Below are 20,972 nucleotides of genomic sequence, written 5' to 3' on the forward strand. Positions count from 1 at the left end.
AGAAGCCAGACACAAAGGGCCACGTATTATAAGATTCCATTTATATGAAATGTCCAAAATAGGAAAATTCATAGAGACAGAAAGATTAGTGGTTTCCCACTGCTGAGAGGTTGAGGGACATAGAGAATGACTGATAATGGATATGGGATTTTTGAGGTGATGAATGTGTTCTAAAATTGATTGTGGTGGTGATTGCACAAGTCTGTGAATGTATTAAAAACCATTTAATTGTATACTTCAAATTGGTGAATTATACGGTATTGAATTACATCTCAGTAAATGTTTTTTAAAAAAAACCTCAACCCAACATCTAACGCCCAACTCAAGCCACCTCAAACCCAACTCTCATCTTAACTGATCCCATCTTGACTTACCAATCTGACAATTCCCACTCCCTATTCATAGCAACCACTACTTACCTCTACTCAGTTCATCCTACATCTCAAATCAACCCTAATTCAATTTAACCCACTATCCAATTCCAAACCCTTAACTCAATCCATTCATTGTCCAACCTCCAACTCAACAGATCCCATTATTAATTCACAACCCCAAACTCAACTCACTCCAAACCAAACTCCAATTCAACTCATCTTCAACCTACAAGTATTTTCAACAAAACTCACCCAACCCTACTGCCTACCCCAAACTCATTTCAAGGTCAACCCCTAATTCAATTCTCTGTCTCAAACTCACCCCGATTTGTCCCCCAGACCTCTGACATCAGTCATTTCACCTCCAATCAAAACTACAGCCTATGTCATCTCTCAATGTATCCCTTCACCTCAGCCAGTGTCTCCAGGACTAATCAAGATTAACATGGAGATCTGGTTGTCTTTCTTTCTTTCTTTCTTTTCTTTGTTTCTTTGTTTCTTTCTTTCTTCCTTCCTTCCTTCTTTCCTTCCGTCCCTCCTTCTTTCCTATCTTAGAGATCTGGCTATTTTTCAACCCATTATAATTGGGCTTCCCCAACCCCTTAAAGCAACTTCACCAAATTGCACACTTAATTGCAATAGATGGTGACAATACCTCAGGTGAGACAAGCACCAGACCCTGAGAAAGATAGAGCCAGAACAAGATGAAGGACACAGACAGGGACACAGTTCACTGGTTTATTCTCAGACTTGAGATGCCAATTATGCCCTGGGGTGGGGGGTCATGCTAGACTCTCTTTCATCATGCCCCAGCCTTCTGTAAGGAGGAAGCAGATTAAATATATAACGTATGGGATTTTCCCTTTTAATACAGACCTAGGCATAAATAGGGCAGCACCATTAGGATCCTGATTCACCCCACATCTTGGTCCCCAAACCACCTGGCACGGTAAGGTTCATTAGGGGAGATATGAGGGGGCTGGTATTCAGAGCTGGGCTGAGGCAGCCAAAGGAACACACAGCCCAGCCCAGGGAAGTCCCACCTCCCTCTGCAGTCTGACTTCAGTTCCTTCACTCTGAACCCACCTGAAAATTGGGATGAGTGAAGGAGTCTCAGCCCGGGATCAGGAGATGTCCAGTGCTTAACTATTGGGAAGGGTAGCACCAAAGGCTGTTGGGGGCAATGACTGAGGAAGGGAAGGCGGGCATGGCGGGCAGTCATCAGTGGTGAAGGAGTTCATTGCATGGGGGACCAGGGGCGGGCAGTTACAGGCTGCATGGGCATGGAGGGGAGAGAGGCAGACTACAGCCGGTCCAGCAGGGGGGCGGTGGGAGGGGCAGGACTCGTGGGCTGTGGAGTCCCGCCCAGTCCCCTGGGATGGAGGAGGAGTGTTGCTGAACCCTGGCGAGCAGGCTTCCCCTGGCTCCTCAGTCGCGGGTGATGATAAATAGGGTGGCTTCAACGCCTCAGCACCGGATGTGCCCCATCTGGGGCTCCCTCGTGGTCCCGCCCACCCTCAAGATGCCTTCTCAGCTGCTAAAGCAGACAGGGCCCAGTTCAAACCCAAACTTCTGGTTTGTCTGGCCAAAGTCGGTGGCCGCCACATCCCACAAGGGCAGAAACCCCACTCGGGAGGAGGTGAACTCCAGCAGAGTCTTCGCCTGTCCCTTCCGGAGCTGACCATGGGAAGACACCAGCGGTGAGTTAGGGGGAGGGCAGCTGAGGCCTCCCCTCCCTTTTCTGGTCAGCCCCTGGCCCTTTCCCTTACCCGGCAGCCATCATAGGGGACAGTCACGGTGGCAGCTGCTGTCTGGTTGAAGGACAGTTCCTCTCCATTGGTCCCAAGGAAGCGAAGGGCACGGCCATGGTCACCGGCCGCTTCGTCCAGCCAGGCAGCCGCGTTCTGGCAGGAGCAGGTAAAGCTCTGGCGGGCTGTGGCGCTCAGCAACTTTAGGAAGGTCAACTGGACCACGTTCACCGGGGACCCGTCCGCGTCCACGTAGGAGAACTGGGGGTTGGATGAGGCAGGAGTGAGGGGGCCCCCTTCACCCAGCCGTCCATGGTTCTCTTGTGAGCCCCCACGGGCGTGTGGCCACCGAGCACTTAAAATGTGCCTGATGAGACTGAGAAACTTTTTAAAAACTTTGCTTAATTTTAATTGTTTATTTAATTACTTAATTCTAATTTTTTACTTACATTCATAACTCATACCTTAGCCTCTGTCCAGGTATCAGAAAGCTTAGGTTTGGAACCGACTGAGTATGTGAATCTACTTTTCCAACTGCAGTTTTTATGAAATCTAAGTGTTTTCAATGAAATTTAGCTTCTAGATTTAGTCCTGTAAATGTAACTATGTACCAGACTTTGAAAAACATGTATGGAATAGCTGTAAAATGCCTCTATAATCTTTATATTGCTCTGCCAACATTTTGGACCTATTGGGTTAAAAAAAGCATATTATTAACATATCACTGGCTTGAGACAATGTGCTTGGTAATGTGTCCTTCAGTTTCTTTCCTCATATCCACATTCCATGACTGACAGTTTCTGGACTCACCTCCTAGGTAAACTGCTTGCATTTGAATCTTTGTCTCAGGGGCTGTCTGGGGGGAATCCAAACCAAGATACTCCTTTACATTAGATTATAGCTTTATTTGCTTCCTTTGTCTGTTTCCTTGGTTATATTCCCAGTAGAATATCAGCTTCATTCTGATATTCTGATATTCACAGGTCAAGAACTCTGTCTAATTTGCTGCTATGTTTCCAGTGCTTAGCACATACATATATGTTTCATAAATAAGTCCCACACAGAACCCAAGATCCCCTGCCCCTTAAACCTGATCTTCCCATTTAGGTCCCTCAGAATCTCACCCGTTGCCACTTCCCCAAGCCAGGACCCTGGGAGTCATGCCTGTCTCCTCCTTGCCCTCCATCTCATCAACTACTAAGTCCTGTTAACTTGCCCTCATTGATATTGTTCCAAGTCCTGCCTTCCTCACTATCCCCACAGCACCAGCTCCAGCCTGGACACCCTCCTCACCCTCCTGGATCAATGCATCTGTCTCTTTCAGGTCTCCCAGCCCCCAGCAGCCCCAGAGGCATTTTTCTAACACAGAGATTTGATCTGGGCTCCTCCCTCACTTCAACACAGGCCACGGCTCTCTACTACCCACGAGTCTTTCTGGGGAGATGGGCCTGGCTTTCACCTACCCCACCCCCAGTTTCTTCTCTAACTACACTCCCCATTGTACTCTCTAAAGCAGAGCAAGTGGTTTTTTCTTCTTTAAATTCACCAGACCCTCTCTTTGACTCTGGGCCTTTGCACATGCTGTTCCCCCTGCCTGCAATACTTTTCCTTGTCCTCCTGAACTTGCTAACCCAACTCACTCTTTAGGCCTCAGCTAAGCTGGGATTCTACCAGGAAGCCTGCAGGTCCTTCCAGCACTGCCTCTGGATTTCCACCATGCCCCATGCACCACCCCCCTCCTCCCCGCCCCCCACACACACATCTAACGTTGTCCCACTCACCCTTCCTCCCCCAGTCTGCAGATCGCCAAAAAAAGGAGAGGCAAGTCTGTCCTGTCTCACGCCTCCAAGCCCCTCCCCAACCCCCACCCCAGGGGTTCCCACAGCCTTTCATACCATCTGCCACTTCAGCCTTCAGCAACTCACCTTCTTCCCTCGACGGAATGTGCTATACCAGCTTCCCGGCTTTTCCCTGGACCAGGAAGCCAGTTTCACCTGGGGGAGAGAGGGGCAGTCAGTAGCAGATGCCCACCATGTCCTTTCTGCATTTACCCCCCATCAAGGAAGGCTGCAGGTTGTAAATATCCTGGACTCTGGGGCTGTTGTCTGGCCCTGGGAGCGGGCTGGGCGGGTGCACCGGCCACGCCCATGGGGAGGGGGCCAGCCCTCTGAGGCAGCCCTCAACTGACGACTGACAAGAATTGGTGGATAAATGCTCCAGCTTCCTCTCTGCCCTGGTGGGACAACTTCCAAGGGCTTGCTCCACACTGTCTCCCAGAAGTCCTCAGAGCCTTGGGTGCCCGATGGTGACATTTCAACAATACTAGCTGCCCCCCTCGATCCTCCTCACATCCCCCTCTCCCCTCCTGGCACCTCCTGGAATTACCTCCTAAATAAATGACTTGCCCAAAATCTGGGGAACTGAAACCTAGAACCTTCTTCACTTCCCTCCCCAGCTTCTCTCTGAGCAGGAGGAAGGTGGGCTGATGAAGGATCAGGCCTCAGGGGTCAGCAACTGTTTAGAGATCAAATTCTGCATCCAGCTCCCACGCAGAAGGGGGTCTGAGTACTCACTACACCAGGGCTGTGGTAGTTAAAAATAACAACATACTGGAACGACTCTCCTACGCATTTTTGCAGGCCCTGTGTGTATTTTGCCTGCAGCCAGAACACCAGCACATAGTATTCGGTCGGAACTTCCGGTATGTACATTGGTGCCACAACCGCTCAGCCACCCTATGGGGTAGATGCTTGAGCCCCATTCACAGATTAAAACACTGAGGGGACAGATTCCCACCCAGCCGGCCCAGAGCTGCTGCTGCCCTCCACTGCTAAGCCAGGAGCGTGGTGTGAGACTGTTAAGTCTCCGGGCTCCCTGATGGAGGACCCCAGGATTTCTGGGGGGCCAGGTGACCTCACCGCTCAGCTTGCAGCCTGCAGGTCAGTGAGCCCCCGGGGCCTCTGAGATAAGCAAGCAAGTCAGGACGGGGGCCGCGGGTGGGTAAGGGTGGTTAAGGCTGGGACTCAGGAGGCAGACCGCCAAGAGTGATCTCATCACCTCTCTGCCTCAGTGTCCCAGTCTGGGGATGACGGAACTACCACGCCTGGCGGTGAGGGTTCAGTAAGTTAATGCATCTAAATAACTGGAATGGGCCTGGCACGTGCAGGCACTACTTAGAGTTTGGCCGCCCTTCGTGATTTCTTTACTAGTTTTTCTTGTCTCTCTTCCTCGGAGAAGGCAAGCTCCATAAAAACAGAATTTTTTTTTATTCTCGGCTGTAACCCAGCGCTTGGCATACCCTAGGTGCTCAATAAACGTTGGTTGAAAGAAGATTAAGTTGGGACAAAGCCAGGAGCGTGTGTTGGGGACGCGGTGGGGGATGGGGCGGGGAAAGCCTTTCCTGGGGGTGGGAGGATGGGAGGGTGCCCAGAGCCCCGTTCCTCCTCCCACCAACGCCCGCCAGACGCACTCACGGTCTCAAACTTTTTATCGGGGTAGAGGCAGGTCTCTCCTCCCGCCGTGAAGTTGCAGAAAACCCTGAGCGCGTCTCGCCCGCAGCCCTGGTTGGGGTCAATCCAGTATTCCCCTGCGGCAGAGCCGGGGTCGGGCGGGTGAGGGGGCGGAACCCGACGGCTCCCCGCCCGCCGGGGGAGGGGCCGGACCTCACCATCCGGCAGGTGCGGGTGGTTGCGGTGCAGCTCGGCGCACACCAGACCCGGACGCTCCGCGGTGCCGGGAGGGCGCCGCAGCTGCTCCAGCTCCCAGCTCAGCGACGTGAGAGAGGCCAGCACCTCCTCCAGGCCGCCCTCCGGGGCCTCCAGCACTCCCCGGCCGCGGGCAGAGCGCCGGCGCCGGCGCAGCCTGTGCAGGTCCGCAGGGGGACCCTGAGCAGAGGTGGGGATGGAGAGCAGAGACCGGGGAGGAAGAGGCGGGGAGAGAGCCAGGCAGAAATAAGAGAGAGACGCAGGAGGCAGAGACAGGGATGGGGAAGATGGGAACGGTGAGGGGGAGATACACACAGGGCCAGGGTCAGGCAGGAAGGAGGGAGGCAGAAAGACTCAGACAGGGAGAGAGAGAAGTACAAAGACAACAAAAGAGAGCGAACCACAAGGTCAGACAAAGAAAGGGGGGAGAGAGAGAGAGAGAGAGAGAGAGAGGAATTAACAGATAAAACAGTGGACCAAACATTTGAGACAGAGACAGAGAAAGGCCAGAAGAGAGAAGGGAGGGAGGGGACAGAGGGGAGGGAGGGAGAGAGAAGGTGGGAAGACAGAGTGGGGGCAAGACAGAATGGAGGGAAGACCCCATCAGTGACCCATGTATGCCCCCCTCACATCCACCCCCCGACACACATGGCCCAGATCTCTCTTTGGCTTTCAAGGCGCCTGCGTCCCTGAACATCTGGTGCGCGCCCCACCTGGTTCTGAGTGCTGGGGGACCCCCTGGGGACATTCAGCCTTAGTCCCTAGGGAACTTACCGGGGGACCTGGGGGGCCCGGGGGACCTGTGTCTCCGCGGGGGCCGAGGGAGCCCTGTAGGGAAAAGTCAGTTGAGAGTGAGCTCTGTCTATGGAGACCCCTTCCTGCCACCACGCACACGCACGCGCAAACACACAGCCCTGGGGGCGGGACACGCAATTTTCGGCACCAAGCATAGAGCGCACGTTTTCTTTCCATATTTTAGCATCTCTGAAATCAGCATCTTAACATCCTTGGCAAATCATAGTTTACTTGGCAGAACTGTTTTCTTTCACAGCAGTTTAGAAGATAATGGTGCATCTTACAACTGATGGCATCTTAGATTTGAGGAAATACAATGGTAGGTGTTGAGTAAATATTTGTCGAATGTGTGACTGAATGACTAAATAAATGAATAAATGCAAAGGCATTGAGTGTTCTGGTGCAGTGGAGGCGGGTACAGGTACGTACGGAGCTGAAAAGGGGGGCCCAAGAGAACAGGGAGTACTCACCGGCACCCCCTTTGAGCCCTTCTCTCCCAGAGGGCCCTGCACAGGGTAGAGAGAAAAATGGGGTCCCGGCTGGCTCACCATGGGGACCCCCACCTCGCAGACCCCTCATACTCACCGCCACACCTGGGGACCCAGGGTGGCCTGGAGGGCCAATGGGACCAGGGGGACCCTGGAGAAAGGACATCAGGGTTGTCATTGACGAGGTTCATCTCTACGGTCCAGAAAAACCTCCAGTCCCCTCAGGACACAGCCTCCAGCCTTCAGTCCCCAGAGAAAGTCCCCATTTTCCTTAGACACAACCCCTATCATTCCAGACCCAGGCTTCCCGGACACCCACAGCCCGTCTCTGCCTCCCCCCCGCCCCCCGCCACCTCCTTTGAACACATTCTTCCCGCTGGGGCAGGGCACACACTCACAGAGTCTCCCTTGGGGCCAGGAGGACCCTGCACACCTGGCAGCCCCTGATCGCCTTTCTCACCGGCCTCCCCAGGGGGGCCGATGAGGCCAATTAATCCAATGTGGCCCTGGGGGACAAAAGAGGGACGTGTGGGGGCAGGAAGGGGGTGCTGGGAAGTTTATCTCCGAGAGCCTTGGGGTGATGCATTTGGGAGTAGAGGAGACCCAGCCTCCCAGCCCTCTGGCCAGGGAGGAAATGGAGGCCAAGGAGGGAGGGAATAATGGAAGGGGTATCCCTACCTTTTCCCCCTTGTGGCCAGCGTCCCCCTTCAGCCCTGGGAGGCCGGAGGGCCCCTGGAAGGAGAGGGGGGGTCAGCTGGCAAGACTCAAACATAAAACCTCCAGGTCCCTGTCGGTGACTGGGGGGTGGTCAAATGGGAAATTTCCCAGGTTGCAAAGGGGAATTGCCAAGGATACGATCACGGGAGGGTCGGGAGAGAGGGGGATGGCGCAGGATAACGGAGGGGTTGGCTGGAGGATGGAACGCTCCGTGGTGAGGACCAGTGTGGTGGTCAGTGCGGACTATTAAGACCGATGGTCACGGTGGCCTATCAAGAGGGTCCCTGTGGTTAGTGTAGACCATCAACATGGAGGCTCAGCGTGGGTGGCCAGAAGAGACCATCAGGATGAGTGGTCAGGACGGCTAGCACGCATGGTCAGGGAAGACCTTCAGAGAGTCAGGGAGGGGTCAGCCGAACCATCGGCACCCATGGTCACCAGAGGGTCGCTGAGTGCCAAGTGCAGTTCTCAGTGCCAGGGCCTCAGGGACAAAGAAGCCTCTTACCATGGGGCCAGGGGGACCCATCTGTCCGGGAGGTCCCAGGAGGCCTGGTTCACCCTGAGATGAAACGGAACATTGTGGGGCTATGCCCTGCTACAGCCCAGCGTGGGTGGCCCGCCCCGCCAGGATCGGCCCCTCCCCATTGCAATGAGAAATTATAAAGCGTGAGCACACAGCCAGGGCCTGATCCCACCCCCGCCCCATCCCTGTTCCCCTCCCCACTCACCACAGGGCCAGGGATCCCTCGAAGACCCTCAGGCCCGACATGCCCAGGGGGCCCTCGAGCCCCCACAGGACCTGTCCTCCCTATGGGCCCGTCAGGGCCTGGCTCCCCCTAAAATGGGAAGGGGCGAGGGAGGGGGCCGAGAGTCAGGGCATACCTGCCTCCTGACCGCCCAACCAGGGGCTTTCAGGGAGGGGGAATTGGGGCACCGGTGGTGGACACAGGGCCCCTGCCCGTTCTGATGACCCAACTGTTGGCTGAGGGTTCAGGGCACGGCCCCCTCCCTCCCCGGGCAGGGGCACTCACCTTGGCACCTTTCTCCCCTTCTCTACCTTCTCGACCCATGCGGCCGGGAAGACCCTGAGAAGGGAGAAGCAGTTAGAGGGGGCCCTTCGGGGATGGCTGGGGGGGTTATGTGAATGAGCGGGGGCCCGTGGGGGTGAGCGGGGGCCCGTGGGGGTGAGCGGGGGCCCGTGGGGGTGAGCGGGGCACGGTTGGAGCCAGGGCAGCCATGACAGCCCCGAGGCAGGTCATCACTCACCCTCTTGCCAGGGGGCCCCGGGGGGCCGGGTTCCCCAGAAGCCCCAGGTGGACCCTGTGGAGATTATAACAGCACCAGGATACAATCAGCTCACACTGCGTGAGCGTGACTATGCTTCAGGAGGCCTTTGACGCAAAGACAGCCTGACCCAAACATCATCGCCCCAGCACGAGCTATCACCTGCCCTGCCCTCAAGCCGCTCACATTCATAGTGAGGCCCCCGAGAGGCAAAGCAGGCGCGCCCACAGGGGCCCTGGGCACCTCACTGACCCCCGCCTCCGGCCCCCAGGTCATCTGCTCCCCGGCCCACACCCCCCTCCCAGCACCACCACCCTCTGTTTCCTCACTCACCGGTCCTCCAACGTCACCAGGGTCTCCTTTCTCCCCTGGAAAGCCATCTAGACCCTGTAGCAGTGGGGGGGGGCAGAATTGGGAGGGAACATGGGGACACATGAGAATGTGGGGGTGAGGCTTGGAAGATAATGAAAGTTATTTGTTCTAATGACCTTACCCGGGTGTGTAGGGGTAGGGAGATTGGGACACCAGGTCTGTGAGAGGGGAGGGGGGACCTGTGGGTGTGAGGGGGGCCTATGGGGGTTAGTGGGGTTGAGAATTAGGGAACAGGATGGGCTCGGTGGGGGGAGGGGGGCCCGCACCCACCGAAACTCCAGGGTCTCCAGGGGGTCCGGGCTCTCCTGGGAGCCCTGTGGGGCCCTGGAATGCAGAAGGATGAATAACCACATCTCGGAATTATTGCACGTTCATTCATTCATTCATTCATTTAACAGATAAATGGTGCGCAGGCACAGTTCTGGTTGCTGGGAATACACAGTGAACAAAACACCAAATCCCCGCCCAGGGAGAGGGAACGTTCTAGTGTCCAGGGCGGGCAGGCGCTCAGCTAAGAACCTTACGTGCATCGTCCCACTTCGCCCTCCCAGCAGCCTCCCCGCTCTGGGTCACAGGTAGAACTGACCCAGAGGGACACAGCAGGTGGCAGGGTGGTTCCACAGACTCTGAAGCTCCTCACTGCCCTGCTACCCCCACCCAAACCCCACGGCTACGGCGGGAGGGTCTCAATCTCTGCCCGATGGCAAAACCCACATCAGCACCAGTGTCAACCTTGTCGTTCCCAACATTGTGAGAATGATCCCATGTGGAAGCAAGTTGCATCCCCCACAATGACGTATAACCACTGTATTTTCATGTGGATTCATTCAGTCATTCGTTCATTCAGCCATGTTCTGGGTTGCTCACAGAATCAGTACACTGGAAGATGGGACAACTGGCTGGAAACTGGGGACAGGTCTGAGTAGATGCGAGTGCCCCTCCCCCATCTCTGCCTCCACCGTCCCCAGGACTCACCACGTTCCCTTTGGCTCCATCCTCTCCAGGAGGACCCTTCTTGCCTGGGGGTCCTGCAGCCCCAGATGGGCCTGAGTCCCCTTTTTCACCAACTTCTCCCCTGGGCCCCTTTGTGGGAGCAGAAGTCAGAAGTCAGAAAAGGTTGGACTCTCCAGGCGTCAAGGGTAGCGTACCTGGATTTGGGAATCTAGGTGGTCTGGGACTTTCCTGGGGCCAGGGGTCAGGGTAGACTGCCCAAGGGAAAGAAGTCAAAGGTATCTAGAACTTCTAAGAGTCAGGGATCAGGATGGTCCAGCTGCCTGAAGGTCATGGGCAAGGTGGCTGGAGCCATGTGCCACCCTTGAGTGAATTAGAAAAGGGGCCCCCTGTGAGCAGCTCATTCCCAAGTCAGGGCTCCTGTTAGACCTGAGTCCCACCTACGCCCTTGGTCCCACACCCTTGTGCAGTGTGCACTCCGGAGAACTGTACGTAGCACTGACGCCTTCCAAGGCTCTGTCATCACAATAACCCAGGATGCCCGTAGCTTCTGGGTCAGTGGGTGACCTAGGACTGCCCAGAGGTCAAAGTGACCTGAGGTTCCCAGAGGCAAGGGGTTCCCTGAGACGGGTACAGGGGTACGGGACACAGTCACTCACAGGGATGCCTGGGGCTCCTGGGGGTCCTGGGTCTCCAGCCTCTCCTGGCTCACCCTACAGGAGGCAAAGTGGGGGTAGGGAGAGTAGAGCTTCAGTCCTCACAGACAAGAAGAGGGTCCCCAGAACAGCCAACCCCAGTCAGGATTGGAGGCGCCTCCCCCGCCCTGTGTAGTCTGTGGCCCTCTCTCACCTTCTCGCCCACAGCGCCTGGCTGACCAACACCTCCTGGCAGCCCTGGGGAGCCCTGAAGAGACAGCAAGGGGGAGAGGTGGGACTGTGGGACCCCAGCCTCCTCTTCTTGTCCCCACCTCTGAAGCCCTTCCCCCCGCGACAGAGTCCTCACCTCTGATCCACTAGGGCCAGGGGGGCCCCGAGGACCTGGAGCTCCAGGGGGACCCTGTGGGACAGTCGGAATAGCTTCAAGTGACCCCGTGCCCCCAAACACCACCCTTGATGCTTGTGACTCGCATGATGCTTAAAGTGACAATGTGTCCTGTGTTGCCCCCCATTGATCTAACGGTCACCCTCACCCTGCCACTCCTCTCTCCCTTCCATCTTCTCCCCTGTTGTCCGTACCATGGACCCCACGTCTCCGACCTCCCCCTTTTCTCCAGGAGGGCCTGGCAGTCCCTGTGGAACAAAGAGACAAGATTAAGGCATAGGGTGAGGGGAGCCAGAGGCTGTACCCCCTAACTCGGACACCCACCTGCAGGCCAGGGGGGCCAATCACCCCTACGAAGCCCCTCATTCCATCATCTCCTTTCTGCCCAAAGAGGCCTGGGGGTCCCCGGCGTCCCTGAGCTCCGTCTGCTCCCTGGGAGAAGGAAAGGGCCAGACAAAGTCAGGGTCCAGGTCGATGGCTGGAAATAGGCTCAGGGTCAAAGTCAAGACTGAAGTTAATGGTTCAAGTTAGGGTTAGGGTTAAGTTTAAGGAGAGTCAGGGTTAGGTTTGGAGTTATGGGTTTGGGTTAAGTGTCAGAGCTTGGGAATGAAGTCAAGGGCTGAATCAAAGTTTTGAGATAGACATGGGGTGATGAGTCAGGCGCAGATGAAAGTCAAGGTCATGAGCGGGGTTCAGATGGGGTTCAGATGGAATTTAGGCTTGGGTTCGAGGTTGAGGCCAAAGCCAGAGTCCGAGTTTGAACTTAGGTTTCGGGTCAGCATTAGAGGGTGGGTCAGGGTTGGGGTCCGGGTGGGAGTGGGTTAGGGCCTGGCTAATGTGGGAGTTTGGAGGCACGGACTGAGGTGGGGTTGAGGTTAAGGTCATAAGCAGCGTAGAGATTAGGGCTGAAATGGGGTTCAGGGTTGGGGCTGAGGATCAGGTTGAGTCAGATTCTGGGATTTCATACTGATGGGTGTCAGCATGGAGGAGCCGATTAGGGTTGGAATTAAGCCTGGGCCTGAGTCCAGGTGTAGGACACTGTCCATTCCCATTGGGGACCCAGGGGATGGTCACAAAGCCAGGGGGCACCTACCGGGGAACCTGGGTGTCCCGCAGGACCCCGTATCCCTATTGGTCCAGGCGGGCCCTGGAGGAGGAAACAGAGTTGAAAAACCCCTCAAATTCAAGATGGGGGTGGTGGCACTAGAGACGTCAATCACTGTCCCCTGCCCACTTCCCCCACCGGCTAGCCCCAGGCGCACAATACACCCCAACCTCGTCTTCCTAGTCACCAACTGATGGGCTCAGACACAGACATGTGTCCTAAGCTTGGCCTATCAGGACTTTTCCCCAGAAGTCCCACCAGCACCCAGGGACTGATGCTGGAGGTGGGGCTGAGGCTGAAGTCCCAAAGGGAAGCTGGAGATGCGATGCCTCAGAGCCACGCAGAGACACAGCAGGGAGAAGGAGGTGCCACCAAGAAGAGGGAGGGAGAGGGTAAGCGTCTCAGTGCCCTCTCCGGGCTCCTGAGGCCCCAGCGGCTCTCTTGGCCCCTTCATTTCAGGTAGTTTGAGTGGCTTCTGTTACTAGCAGGTGTCAGGATGGAGCTCAGGAAGGCAGGAAGCTCCATGACCCCTCCCCCCACCACCGCCCATCCTCCACATCCCTCTCCCCTCCCTGAGGACCCACCCCCAGCAGGGCCCCCCACCTACCGCATCCCCCTTATCGCCTTTGCTGCCCTTGTGGCCAGGGGAGCCCACTTCCCCCTGAAAAGGAAACAGGGTGAGGGAGGACTCTGGCCGCCCTACCCCAGCCTTCCCCAGCGCCCCCCACAGCCCCTCCCTCTCCGTGCGTGCTCACCTTGTCCCCTTCCTCCCCAGAAGGTCCGGCAGCTCCAGGGGGCCCCCGAAGCCCCAGGGGCCCTGGGATCCCATCTTTGCCAGTGGGACCAGGGGGACCACGTTCTCCCTGATGTGGGAGTAGAAGAAGGGGTGTCAGGGGCTAGGGCAGGAATGGGGTCCTGGTATGTGGAGGGCCTGGTGCGTGGAATGGGGAGGGCAGAGCACTTACCGGGGACCCCTTCTCGCCTGCAGGGCCAACAGGGCCTGGGCTTCCACTTTGGCCAGGAAGCCCAATGCCTCCTGCTGGGCCCACAGGACCACGCTCCCCAGGGGAGCCCTGAAAACAGGGGTGAGGAGTCAGGAAAAACAGCAATCGTAGTAGTTTTCATTTCTGGAACGTTTTCAAGCTGCCAGGCACTGAGCTCACGTGGTGGCCCGCGGGAGCCCTCCCTGCCCTTGCCTGCTCCTGCTTCCACTGGGGCTCACCCCTCTGCAGCCACTTGGGTCTCCCTGCTCTTTTCTCCAATAAGCCAGGCATGGTCCAGCCTCAGGGCCCTTGCCCATGCTGTCCCTCTGCCTGCGATGCTGTTCCTCCAGACACTCACACGCTTCCTTCCTCACCTTCTCAGCCCTCGACTCAAGTGCCACCTCCGCAGGAGGCCTTCGCTGGCCAGCCTACCTCACCTGCTCCTGCCTTGCTCCCCTCTCTCTGCACTACTTTGTTTTGGGACATTCATCACTGCTGGTTTCTCATCTCTCCAACTAGAACGTAACCTCCAGGAGAGAGGGGGTGTTGTATGTTTTTGTCTGTCATGCAGATTAGCGCGTGTCAGAGGGATCATCTCATTGAGTTCAGTGATAACCTATGAGAGGAGCTATGAGACAGATGAGGAAACTGAGGCTTACCAAGTGACCTGACTGTCCAGTGAGTGAATGACAGAACTGAATGTGACCTAGGCCTGTTTGACTCCCAAAATAGTGGACTTAATAATGACAATGCCCAGCCTCCCTGACACCCCAAGGTCCCTCCACCCTGCTCCCCACCCAGCAGATGGGGTTGCACTTACAACAGCCCCGATGGGGCCTGGGGGGCCTTTGTCACCCTTCAAACCGGTGGGTCCCTGAAGGAGTAGATGATACACAGTCAAGAGACTCCCACAGGTAGCCCAGGCCCTCTCTTTGCTTTGAGGGGCTCACAGTTCTCACCCCCTTCTGGGCACTGAGGTTCAGGGGTCAGGTCATTCCTTCACTTTCATGGTTGTCCCCACCCAGGATGCCCTCACCATGTCCCTGCCCTGAGGCCCCCGTTTCCTTCTCTGCTTCACAGCCCAGCCAGGCAGGCACAAGAGGGCTCCCGAGGATACTCACAGGGTCCCCTGGGGCTCCTTTGGGGCCAGGGAAGCCCCTGGGTCCCAGTGGTCCTTCCTTCCCAAGGGGTCCCGTCGGCCCCAGGTCCCCCTGCAGGAATGCAGAGGAGAAAGGTCGGGCTCCGGAGGAGGGTCGTCTCCCCCAAAGCTGTGAGTCTGGGCCCCTCCCCTGTGGGGCTGATTCCTGGCCTTCAGGTGGCCTGGAGCCATTGGGGAGCCCATGGGGCCCACTCTGCCAATATCCCCCACAGGGCAGGGTCTCACCTTGGCCCCCTCTCTGCCCTCCAGTCCCGGAAGACCTTGTTCACCAGGAGGTCCAGGGGGGCCCGGGGGCCCCCGTTCACCTAGAGGCCCAGCATCTCCTGTCTTTCCCTGGAGAGGAAGAAGGCCCGTCCGGAACAGAGGCACTGCAGCGGGGGTCTCCCTGAAATCCAGCCCCCTGCCACATAGCCCCCAACTGGTACAAAACTGGGGGAACTCGTAGAGTCCACTCTGACCTGAGGACCCACGACACCAGCTGGACCAGGTGGGCCTGTTTGACCTTGAAAGCCCTGGGAAGGAAAATGAAAGGGAAGTGTCACATGGGGGGGGCAGAGAAATGGAGAGCCTAACGGGGTCCAAGATCATGGGGTCCAAGATCAAGGGGTCACTCACCAAGTCTCCTCTCTGTCCAGGGTGCCCAGATTGCCCCTCTTTCCCCTGAGGGCCCTGAGAGACAAGGTGGGAGAGAGTCAAGGCACCACTAAGGAGCCTCTTCACTCCCCAGCTCCGCTCCCACCCTCCCCCGATCAGGGTGAGCTCGCTTACAGGGGGCCCCTTTGGCCCAGGGAATCCAGGGGGCCCTTGTAGTCCTGGGAGGCCCTGAAATGGAACCAGAAGTCATTACTCATCCCTCCTGCCTGGCCACCCTGAACCCCACATAATGACAAGACCGAGCACATATTGGGCATCCTAGGCACAGGGCCCAGCATACAGAAATCATTCCATTCACCACTGCAGCCCTTGGGCTGGGGACTGAGGAAGGATTTGAACTCATGGTTCCCTACTTCCTGGATTTGTCTCCACAGAAACACACACACACACACACACACACACACACACTCACTCACTCACTCACTCACTCACTCACTCACTCACCTTTTCTCCAGGGATCCCAGGAGCTCCATCCTGGCCCACATCACCCTAGGACAGAGTGAATGAGATTCAGGCCACAGAATAAATTCAACTCGGAGGAGCCGGAGGGGACTTGGTGAGCCTGGGCAGAGGGCCTGCCTGGGGTGCTTGATCACCCACCTACTCCATACCTTGGGGCCTGGTTGCCCTGTGGCACCTGGTTGCCCCCTCTCTCCACGAGAGCCCTGAATAGAAAAGTAGCAAAGATTAGACGTGAGAGGGTCGGGGAGCCTAGGATATGAGATCAAATCCTCTGGGTCCCCTCCCTCCATGACTCCCCCTCTTTTCCCACAGGGACACCGACATAACCCAAATGCTCTTCCTTGCCCACTCTGGACCTCCCCAAATCTCCCCTCACAGCCCCGCCAGACCATGCAGTGTGGGAGAAGCTTTGTTTTCTTACCGGTGGTCCCCGCTCTCCTTCCAGACCAGGCTGCCCTGCCTTCCCCTAGAAAATAAATCAGGCGGGGGGAAGCAGAAGAGAGTTATGGTGCAAACACATGACACAACACACAAAGGCAGCCTGCGACAGGCCTAGAAAGATATCTGCCACCATTTATTCATAAGCCTTTCACTCACACACACACACACACACACACACAACCACAAAATATCACAGATGTGTATTGTATGATTGCACCCATAGGATCCACACGTACAAGCATGTTCACCCACGTGGACATCTATTTATCATAGCTCCGTAGTAGGCACTCATGACTGCATGTCATTGTGACATGTTCAGGCTGACACCTGGGGCTCATCATGCAATATGTTCCTGGAACACATGTGTACTCAATGTAAACACATACATGCATGGATTTATGTGAGAATTCAGTACTGATAAACACAGCACATACATCCATTCATGTGCATACACACAATGTCTATTTACACAGCAACAATGCACACAGACAGGGCAAAGAAATGCATGTGTGCATACACAGCCACTCAGTGTACACAGAAATACACACAGGTGTATATAATATCCTTTCACACATGTGTACATGTACCTCACATACATTTATGTCATAGTCACACAACATACACTCAGGCTCATTCCCTGTTCACTCAGTTGCAGGCCCACAAGCTGCAGCACCCAGACCCCATCTAATCTGTACTGAGAGGCACATGGGACACACATACACACACATATGCATAGGCATCTGTGCTGTAATGCCAGGTGGGGCCACCTATGTGTGCCCTGCATTGCACATGGGAAGAAGCATGCACACAAGTGCTTCCAACATGGACACAGATACCCGGGGCCCATGCACCATCATGCACAGCCACGGATGTTGTCCCCCAGGTAAGCCCTTCCCTCCCCCAGCCCATCACAACTCACCCTCTTTCCTTTCTCTCCTAATGGTCCCAGGGGACCAGGAAGGCCACTAGATCCCTGAATAGAGAGAATCGGAGAGAAGAGATGGAGCGAGGGGTGTGGGTGGTGAACAACATTGCCCCCTCACTCTACTCAACCACCCCATTTTTTTTAGGCCTTTCCAGGCCACTGATTCCAGAAGTTTCTTTGGTCCCTCCCGCCCCAGTGTCCTCCAGAGCAGTCCTCTGCCCGCCTCTCCCCTTACTCTCCCGCCTTGTTCACGCCACTCCAGCCACACTGGCCTGCTCAGTGCTGCCCAGAGGACACCGATACCCTCCTGCCCTGAGGCCTTTGCACTGGCTGCTCCCTTTGTTTAAGATGCTCTTCTCTCAGGTCCCCACAGAGCCAGCTATCCCTCATCATTTGGATCTCATTCAGACATCTGGCTTTCTGCCACCTTCCTGACCACAATATCCTCTGAGTCACTCTCTGTCTATCACATTGTTCTATTTTATTTCTCTTTATTCACTTGCTTACTTATTCAACATCTGTTTTCCCCACTAAGACATAGTGCTCTGATCTTATTCCCCACTGCCTGGCATGCAATAGGTGCTTCCTCAATGTTTGTTAACTAACCCGCTCTAGTTCATCCTGTTCTGCCCATCCTGGAGGCATCCTCCCTCTGCCTGGAAGGAGATGTCACAGGCTCTGCTCTCTCCTCCCACCCCTCACTGTGTTTTGAATCCCAGATCCACCACTATGTGGTCCTGGAAAAATGGCTTAGCCATTCTGAGAATCAGTCTCCTTGTTTGTAGCCAACAGTCTCTCCCTCATAAGGTTTTGGTAAGGCTTAAATAGGATAAAGTGGAGAAAGAGTTTTACACAGTGCATAGCACATAGTAAGTGCTCAAGAAATGTTAGCTGTTGTTGTTATTTCTGATTATTACTATCTGCCATGGACTGAATAGTTCCTTATCAAAATTCACATGCTGAAGCTATAATCCCCAGTGTGATGGTATTTGGTTTTTTGTTTGTTTGTTTGTCTGTCTTTATCCTCACCTGAGAATATATATATTGATTTGAGAGAGAGAGGATGGGAGAGAGAGGGAAAAATCATCAATTGGTTGCCTCTTATACCTGCCCTGACCAGGGATGGAACCTGCAACCTATATATGTGCCCTGACCAGGAATCAAACCCACAAACTTTGATGAATGCCTTAACCAGCTCCAACCAAATGAGCCACCCGGCAGGACAGTGTGATGGTATTTGGAGGTGAGGTCTTTGGAAGGCAGGTAATTAGGTCATGTCTGGAGCCCTCATGAACAGGATTAGACTGGATCTCTCTCTCTCTCTCTCTCTCTCTCTCCCCCCCTCCCTCCCTCCCCACTTTCTACCCTCCTTCCCCCCTTCCCCAAAGAAGAGTGTCATCTACAAACCAGGAAGAGCCCTCACCAGAATCCAGCCACGCTGGCATTCTGATCTCAGACACCCACCCTCCAGAACTGTGCAAGATAAATTTCTATTATTTAAACCACTCAGTCTAAGATATTTTTGTTACAGCAGCCTCAGATAACTAAGACACTGACCTCAACTTAACAGACACACCATACCTCCTACAATGCATTGCTTGATGCTCAAGACATACTGGCCAGTCTTGCCTTAGTGACTTTGCTTTAACGTCCATGAACTTCTCCCACAGACTGAATTCTCTTCTTAGCTTTGGTGCCGTGACTTTATTACCAAACCTAATTATGTCGGTTGCCCTTGCTATTGGAGTCATGTGACTTAATGAAAGTTTACAAAAACTGATGAGGTGTAGAAAGGAGAAGAAAAATGTCTATCAAGTCTAGGTTAAGATCCAAGATGATGGAGAAGTAAGTGGAAGCTACACTAAACTCCTCCCAGGACCAACCTGGAATTACAACTAAATTATAGAGGAATCAACCAAAATAACCAACTGAACACTAGCTGGAGAGAAGCCTTACAACCAAGGACAGACAGAAGAAACCACTTTACCACAACAAAACTGGTAGGAAGTGCAGAGGAGGCATGAGAGGGCTGGCTGGGCTCCAACTGGCAGTAGCTGAAGTTCCAAGGGGTTCCCCCCCAAGAACTGTAGGGTCTAAACCCCAAGCTAGAATCCCAAGCCTACACCACCAGAGCCTGAAAGAAACCCAGATAACATTCAGCTGTGAAAAACAGCAGGGTTTCTGTCTGCCAAGGAGAGATGGCCGGAGATGCAGAGAACCTATAAAAGGGCCAACGTACAAAATTTCATTTGCAGCCAGGCTCCAGCAGAGGGAGGGCAGATTGGACTAGAGACACTTGAGGAGAGTCTGGGGCAGGTGACCCTGGGAAAAGAATCGAAGGAACAGCTACCAGGATCCTTGTGCTGAGTCATTCCTCATACTGCAGAGGCTACCTTTCTCAGGCAGAGCACTCCACTCCAAGTGGCATCAGACTGAGGAGAAGCAACAGCCCCGCCCGCAGGAATTACTCTGCCCCACCCTGTGGTGCTTAAGCCCGGCTGCTAACCACAGCTTGATTAGATTAACAACCGATCCATTTAACAGCTGATTAGTTTAACATCTCAGGCAGAAAATACAAAGAAGCAGCCAAAATGGGAAGACAAAGAAATAGACCACAAATGAAAGAACAAGAGAATTCTCCAGAAGAACTAGATGAAATGGAGGCAAGCAATTTATCAGATAGAGAGTTTAGAGTAATGATTATAGGGATACTCAACAGCATGAAAAAGACGTAGAAAACTTAAAAAAGGACTACTCAGAAATAAAGAATGCAAAATCTGAGATAAGTAATACACTGGAAGGAATAAACAGTAGGTTAGATGAAGCAGAGGGTAGAATCAGTGTTTTGGAAGACAAGATAGGAAAAAAACACCCAGGAAGAGCCACAAAAAGAAAAAAAGAATTTAAAAAAATGAGGAGAGTTTAAGAAACATTTTGGACAACACAAAACATAACAAAATCTACATCATGGGAATACCAGAAGGAGAAGAGAATAAAAAAGGAAAAGAGAACCTATTTGAAGGAAAAATGACAGAAAACTTCCCTAATCTAGTAAAGGGGAAAAGTCACACAAGTCCAGGAAGCTCAGAGAGGCCCAAACAAGTTGGACCTAAAGAGACCTACACTGAGACACATCATAACTAAAATGGCAAGGCTTAAAGACAAGGAGAGAATCCTAAAAGCTGCAAGAGAAAAGCAGGTAATTACTTATAGGGGAACACCAATTAGACTGGCACCTGATTTCTCAACAGAAACATTTCAGGCCAGAAGGGAGTGGCATGAAATATTCAAGGTGATGAAAAGCTGGGACCTACAACCAAGGCCACTTTACCCAGCAAGGCTATCATTTAAAATCGAAGGAGAAATAAGAAGCTTCCCAGACAAGAAAAATCTAAAGGAGTTTGTTAACACCAAACCAGTACTGCAACAAATGTTAAAGGGCTTGCTTTAAGAAGAAGAAAGAAAGAAAGAAAAATACAGAGGAAAAGTCTCACAATAAAATGGCATTACATACGTATCTATCAATAGTCACTTTAAATGTAAATGGCTTAAATGCTCTGACCAAAAGACATAGGGTGACATAGGGCTGCTGAAAGGAAAACAAGACCTACATGCATGCTGCCTCCAAGAGACCCATCTCAGATCAGGAGATATGCACAGACTAAAAGTAAAGGAATAGGAGAACATATTTCATGCAAATGGAAAAGAAAAAAAAGCTGGGGTAGCAGTGCTTATAAAATCTGACAAAATAGACTCTAAAACCAAAGCT

At 54.0% G+C, this 20,972-nt stretch overlaps 1 protein-coding gene across 1 annotated transcript in view; it reads right to left on the reverse strand.

Annotated features, from left to right (window-relative positions):
- Window positions 1-1,590: 1,590 nt before the first annotated feature.
- Window positions 1,591-20,972, reverse strand: part of COL5A3 (collagen type V alpha 3 chain) — a 41,343-nt gene continuing 21,961 nt past the window's right edge. The window contains exons 32-67 of the mRNA XM_054562178.1: window positions 17,198-17,251; window positions 16,259-16,303; window positions 15,987-16,040; window positions 15,820-15,864; window positions 15,490-15,543; window positions 15,337-15,390; window positions 15,180-15,233; window positions 14,947-15,054; window positions 14,684-14,773; window positions 14,383-14,436; window positions 13,545-13,652; window positions 13,335-13,442; window positions 13,187-13,240; window positions 12,568-12,621; window positions 11,799-11,906; window positions 11,669-11,722; window positions 11,436-11,489; window positions 11,283-11,336; window positions 11,093-11,146; window positions 10,458-10,565; window positions 9,753-9,806; window positions 9,444-9,497; window positions 9,093-9,146; window positions 8,858-8,911; window positions 8,555-8,662; window positions 8,332-8,385; window positions 7,788-7,841; window positions 7,508-7,615; window positions 7,207-7,260; window positions 7,092-7,127; window positions 6,601-6,654; window positions 5,790-6,006; window positions 5,596-5,708; window positions 4,048-4,116; window positions 2,144-2,383; window positions 1,591-2,051 (exon numbers count right to left, since the gene is read on the reverse strand). Coding sequence (XP_054418153.1) covers window positions 1,905-2,051; window positions 2,144-2,383; window positions 4,048-4,116; window positions 5,596-5,708; window positions 5,790-6,006; window positions 6,601-6,654; window positions 7,092-7,127; window positions 7,207-7,260; window positions 7,508-7,615; window positions 7,788-7,841; window positions 8,332-8,385; window positions 8,555-8,662; window positions 8,858-8,911; window positions 9,093-9,146; window positions 9,444-9,497; window positions 9,753-9,806; window positions 10,458-10,565; window positions 11,093-11,146; window positions 11,283-11,336; window positions 11,436-11,489; window positions 11,669-11,722; window positions 11,799-11,906; window positions 12,568-12,621; window positions 13,187-13,240; window positions 13,335-13,442; window positions 13,545-13,652; window positions 14,383-14,436; window positions 14,684-14,773; window positions 14,947-15,054; window positions 15,180-15,233; window positions 15,337-15,390; window positions 15,490-15,543; window positions 15,820-15,864; window positions 15,987-16,040; window positions 16,259-16,303; window positions 17,198-17,251 — 2,838 coding nt within the window. The 3' untranslated portion in view covers window positions 1,591-1,904. The remainder of the gene's footprint in view (window positions 2,052-2,143; window positions 2,384-4,047; window positions 4,117-5,595; window positions 5,709-5,789; window positions 6,007-6,600; window positions 6,655-7,091; window positions 7,128-7,206; window positions 7,261-7,507; window positions 7,616-7,787; window positions 7,842-8,331; window positions 8,386-8,554; window positions 8,663-8,857; window positions 8,912-9,092; window positions 9,147-9,443; window positions 9,498-9,752; window positions 9,807-10,457; window positions 10,566-11,092; window positions 11,147-11,282; window positions 11,337-11,435; window positions 11,490-11,668; window positions 11,723-11,798; window positions 11,907-12,567; window positions 12,622-13,186; window positions 13,241-13,334; window positions 13,443-13,544; window positions 13,653-14,382; window positions 14,437-14,683; window positions 14,774-14,946; window positions 15,055-15,179; window positions 15,234-15,336; window positions 15,391-15,489; window positions 15,544-15,819; window positions 15,865-15,986; window positions 16,041-16,258; window positions 16,304-17,197; window positions 17,252-20,972) is intronic.

This window comes from Pteronotus mesoamericanus, unplaced genomic scaffold (genome assembly GCF_021234165.1).
Source record: "Pteronotus mesoamericanus isolate MK-2021 breed Mesoamerican mustached bat unplaced genomic scaffold, CSHL_Meso_final scaffold_636, whole genome shotgun sequence".
NCBI lineage: Eukaryota > Metazoa > Chordata > Mammalia > Chiroptera > Mormoopidae > Pteronotus > Pteronotus mesoamericanus.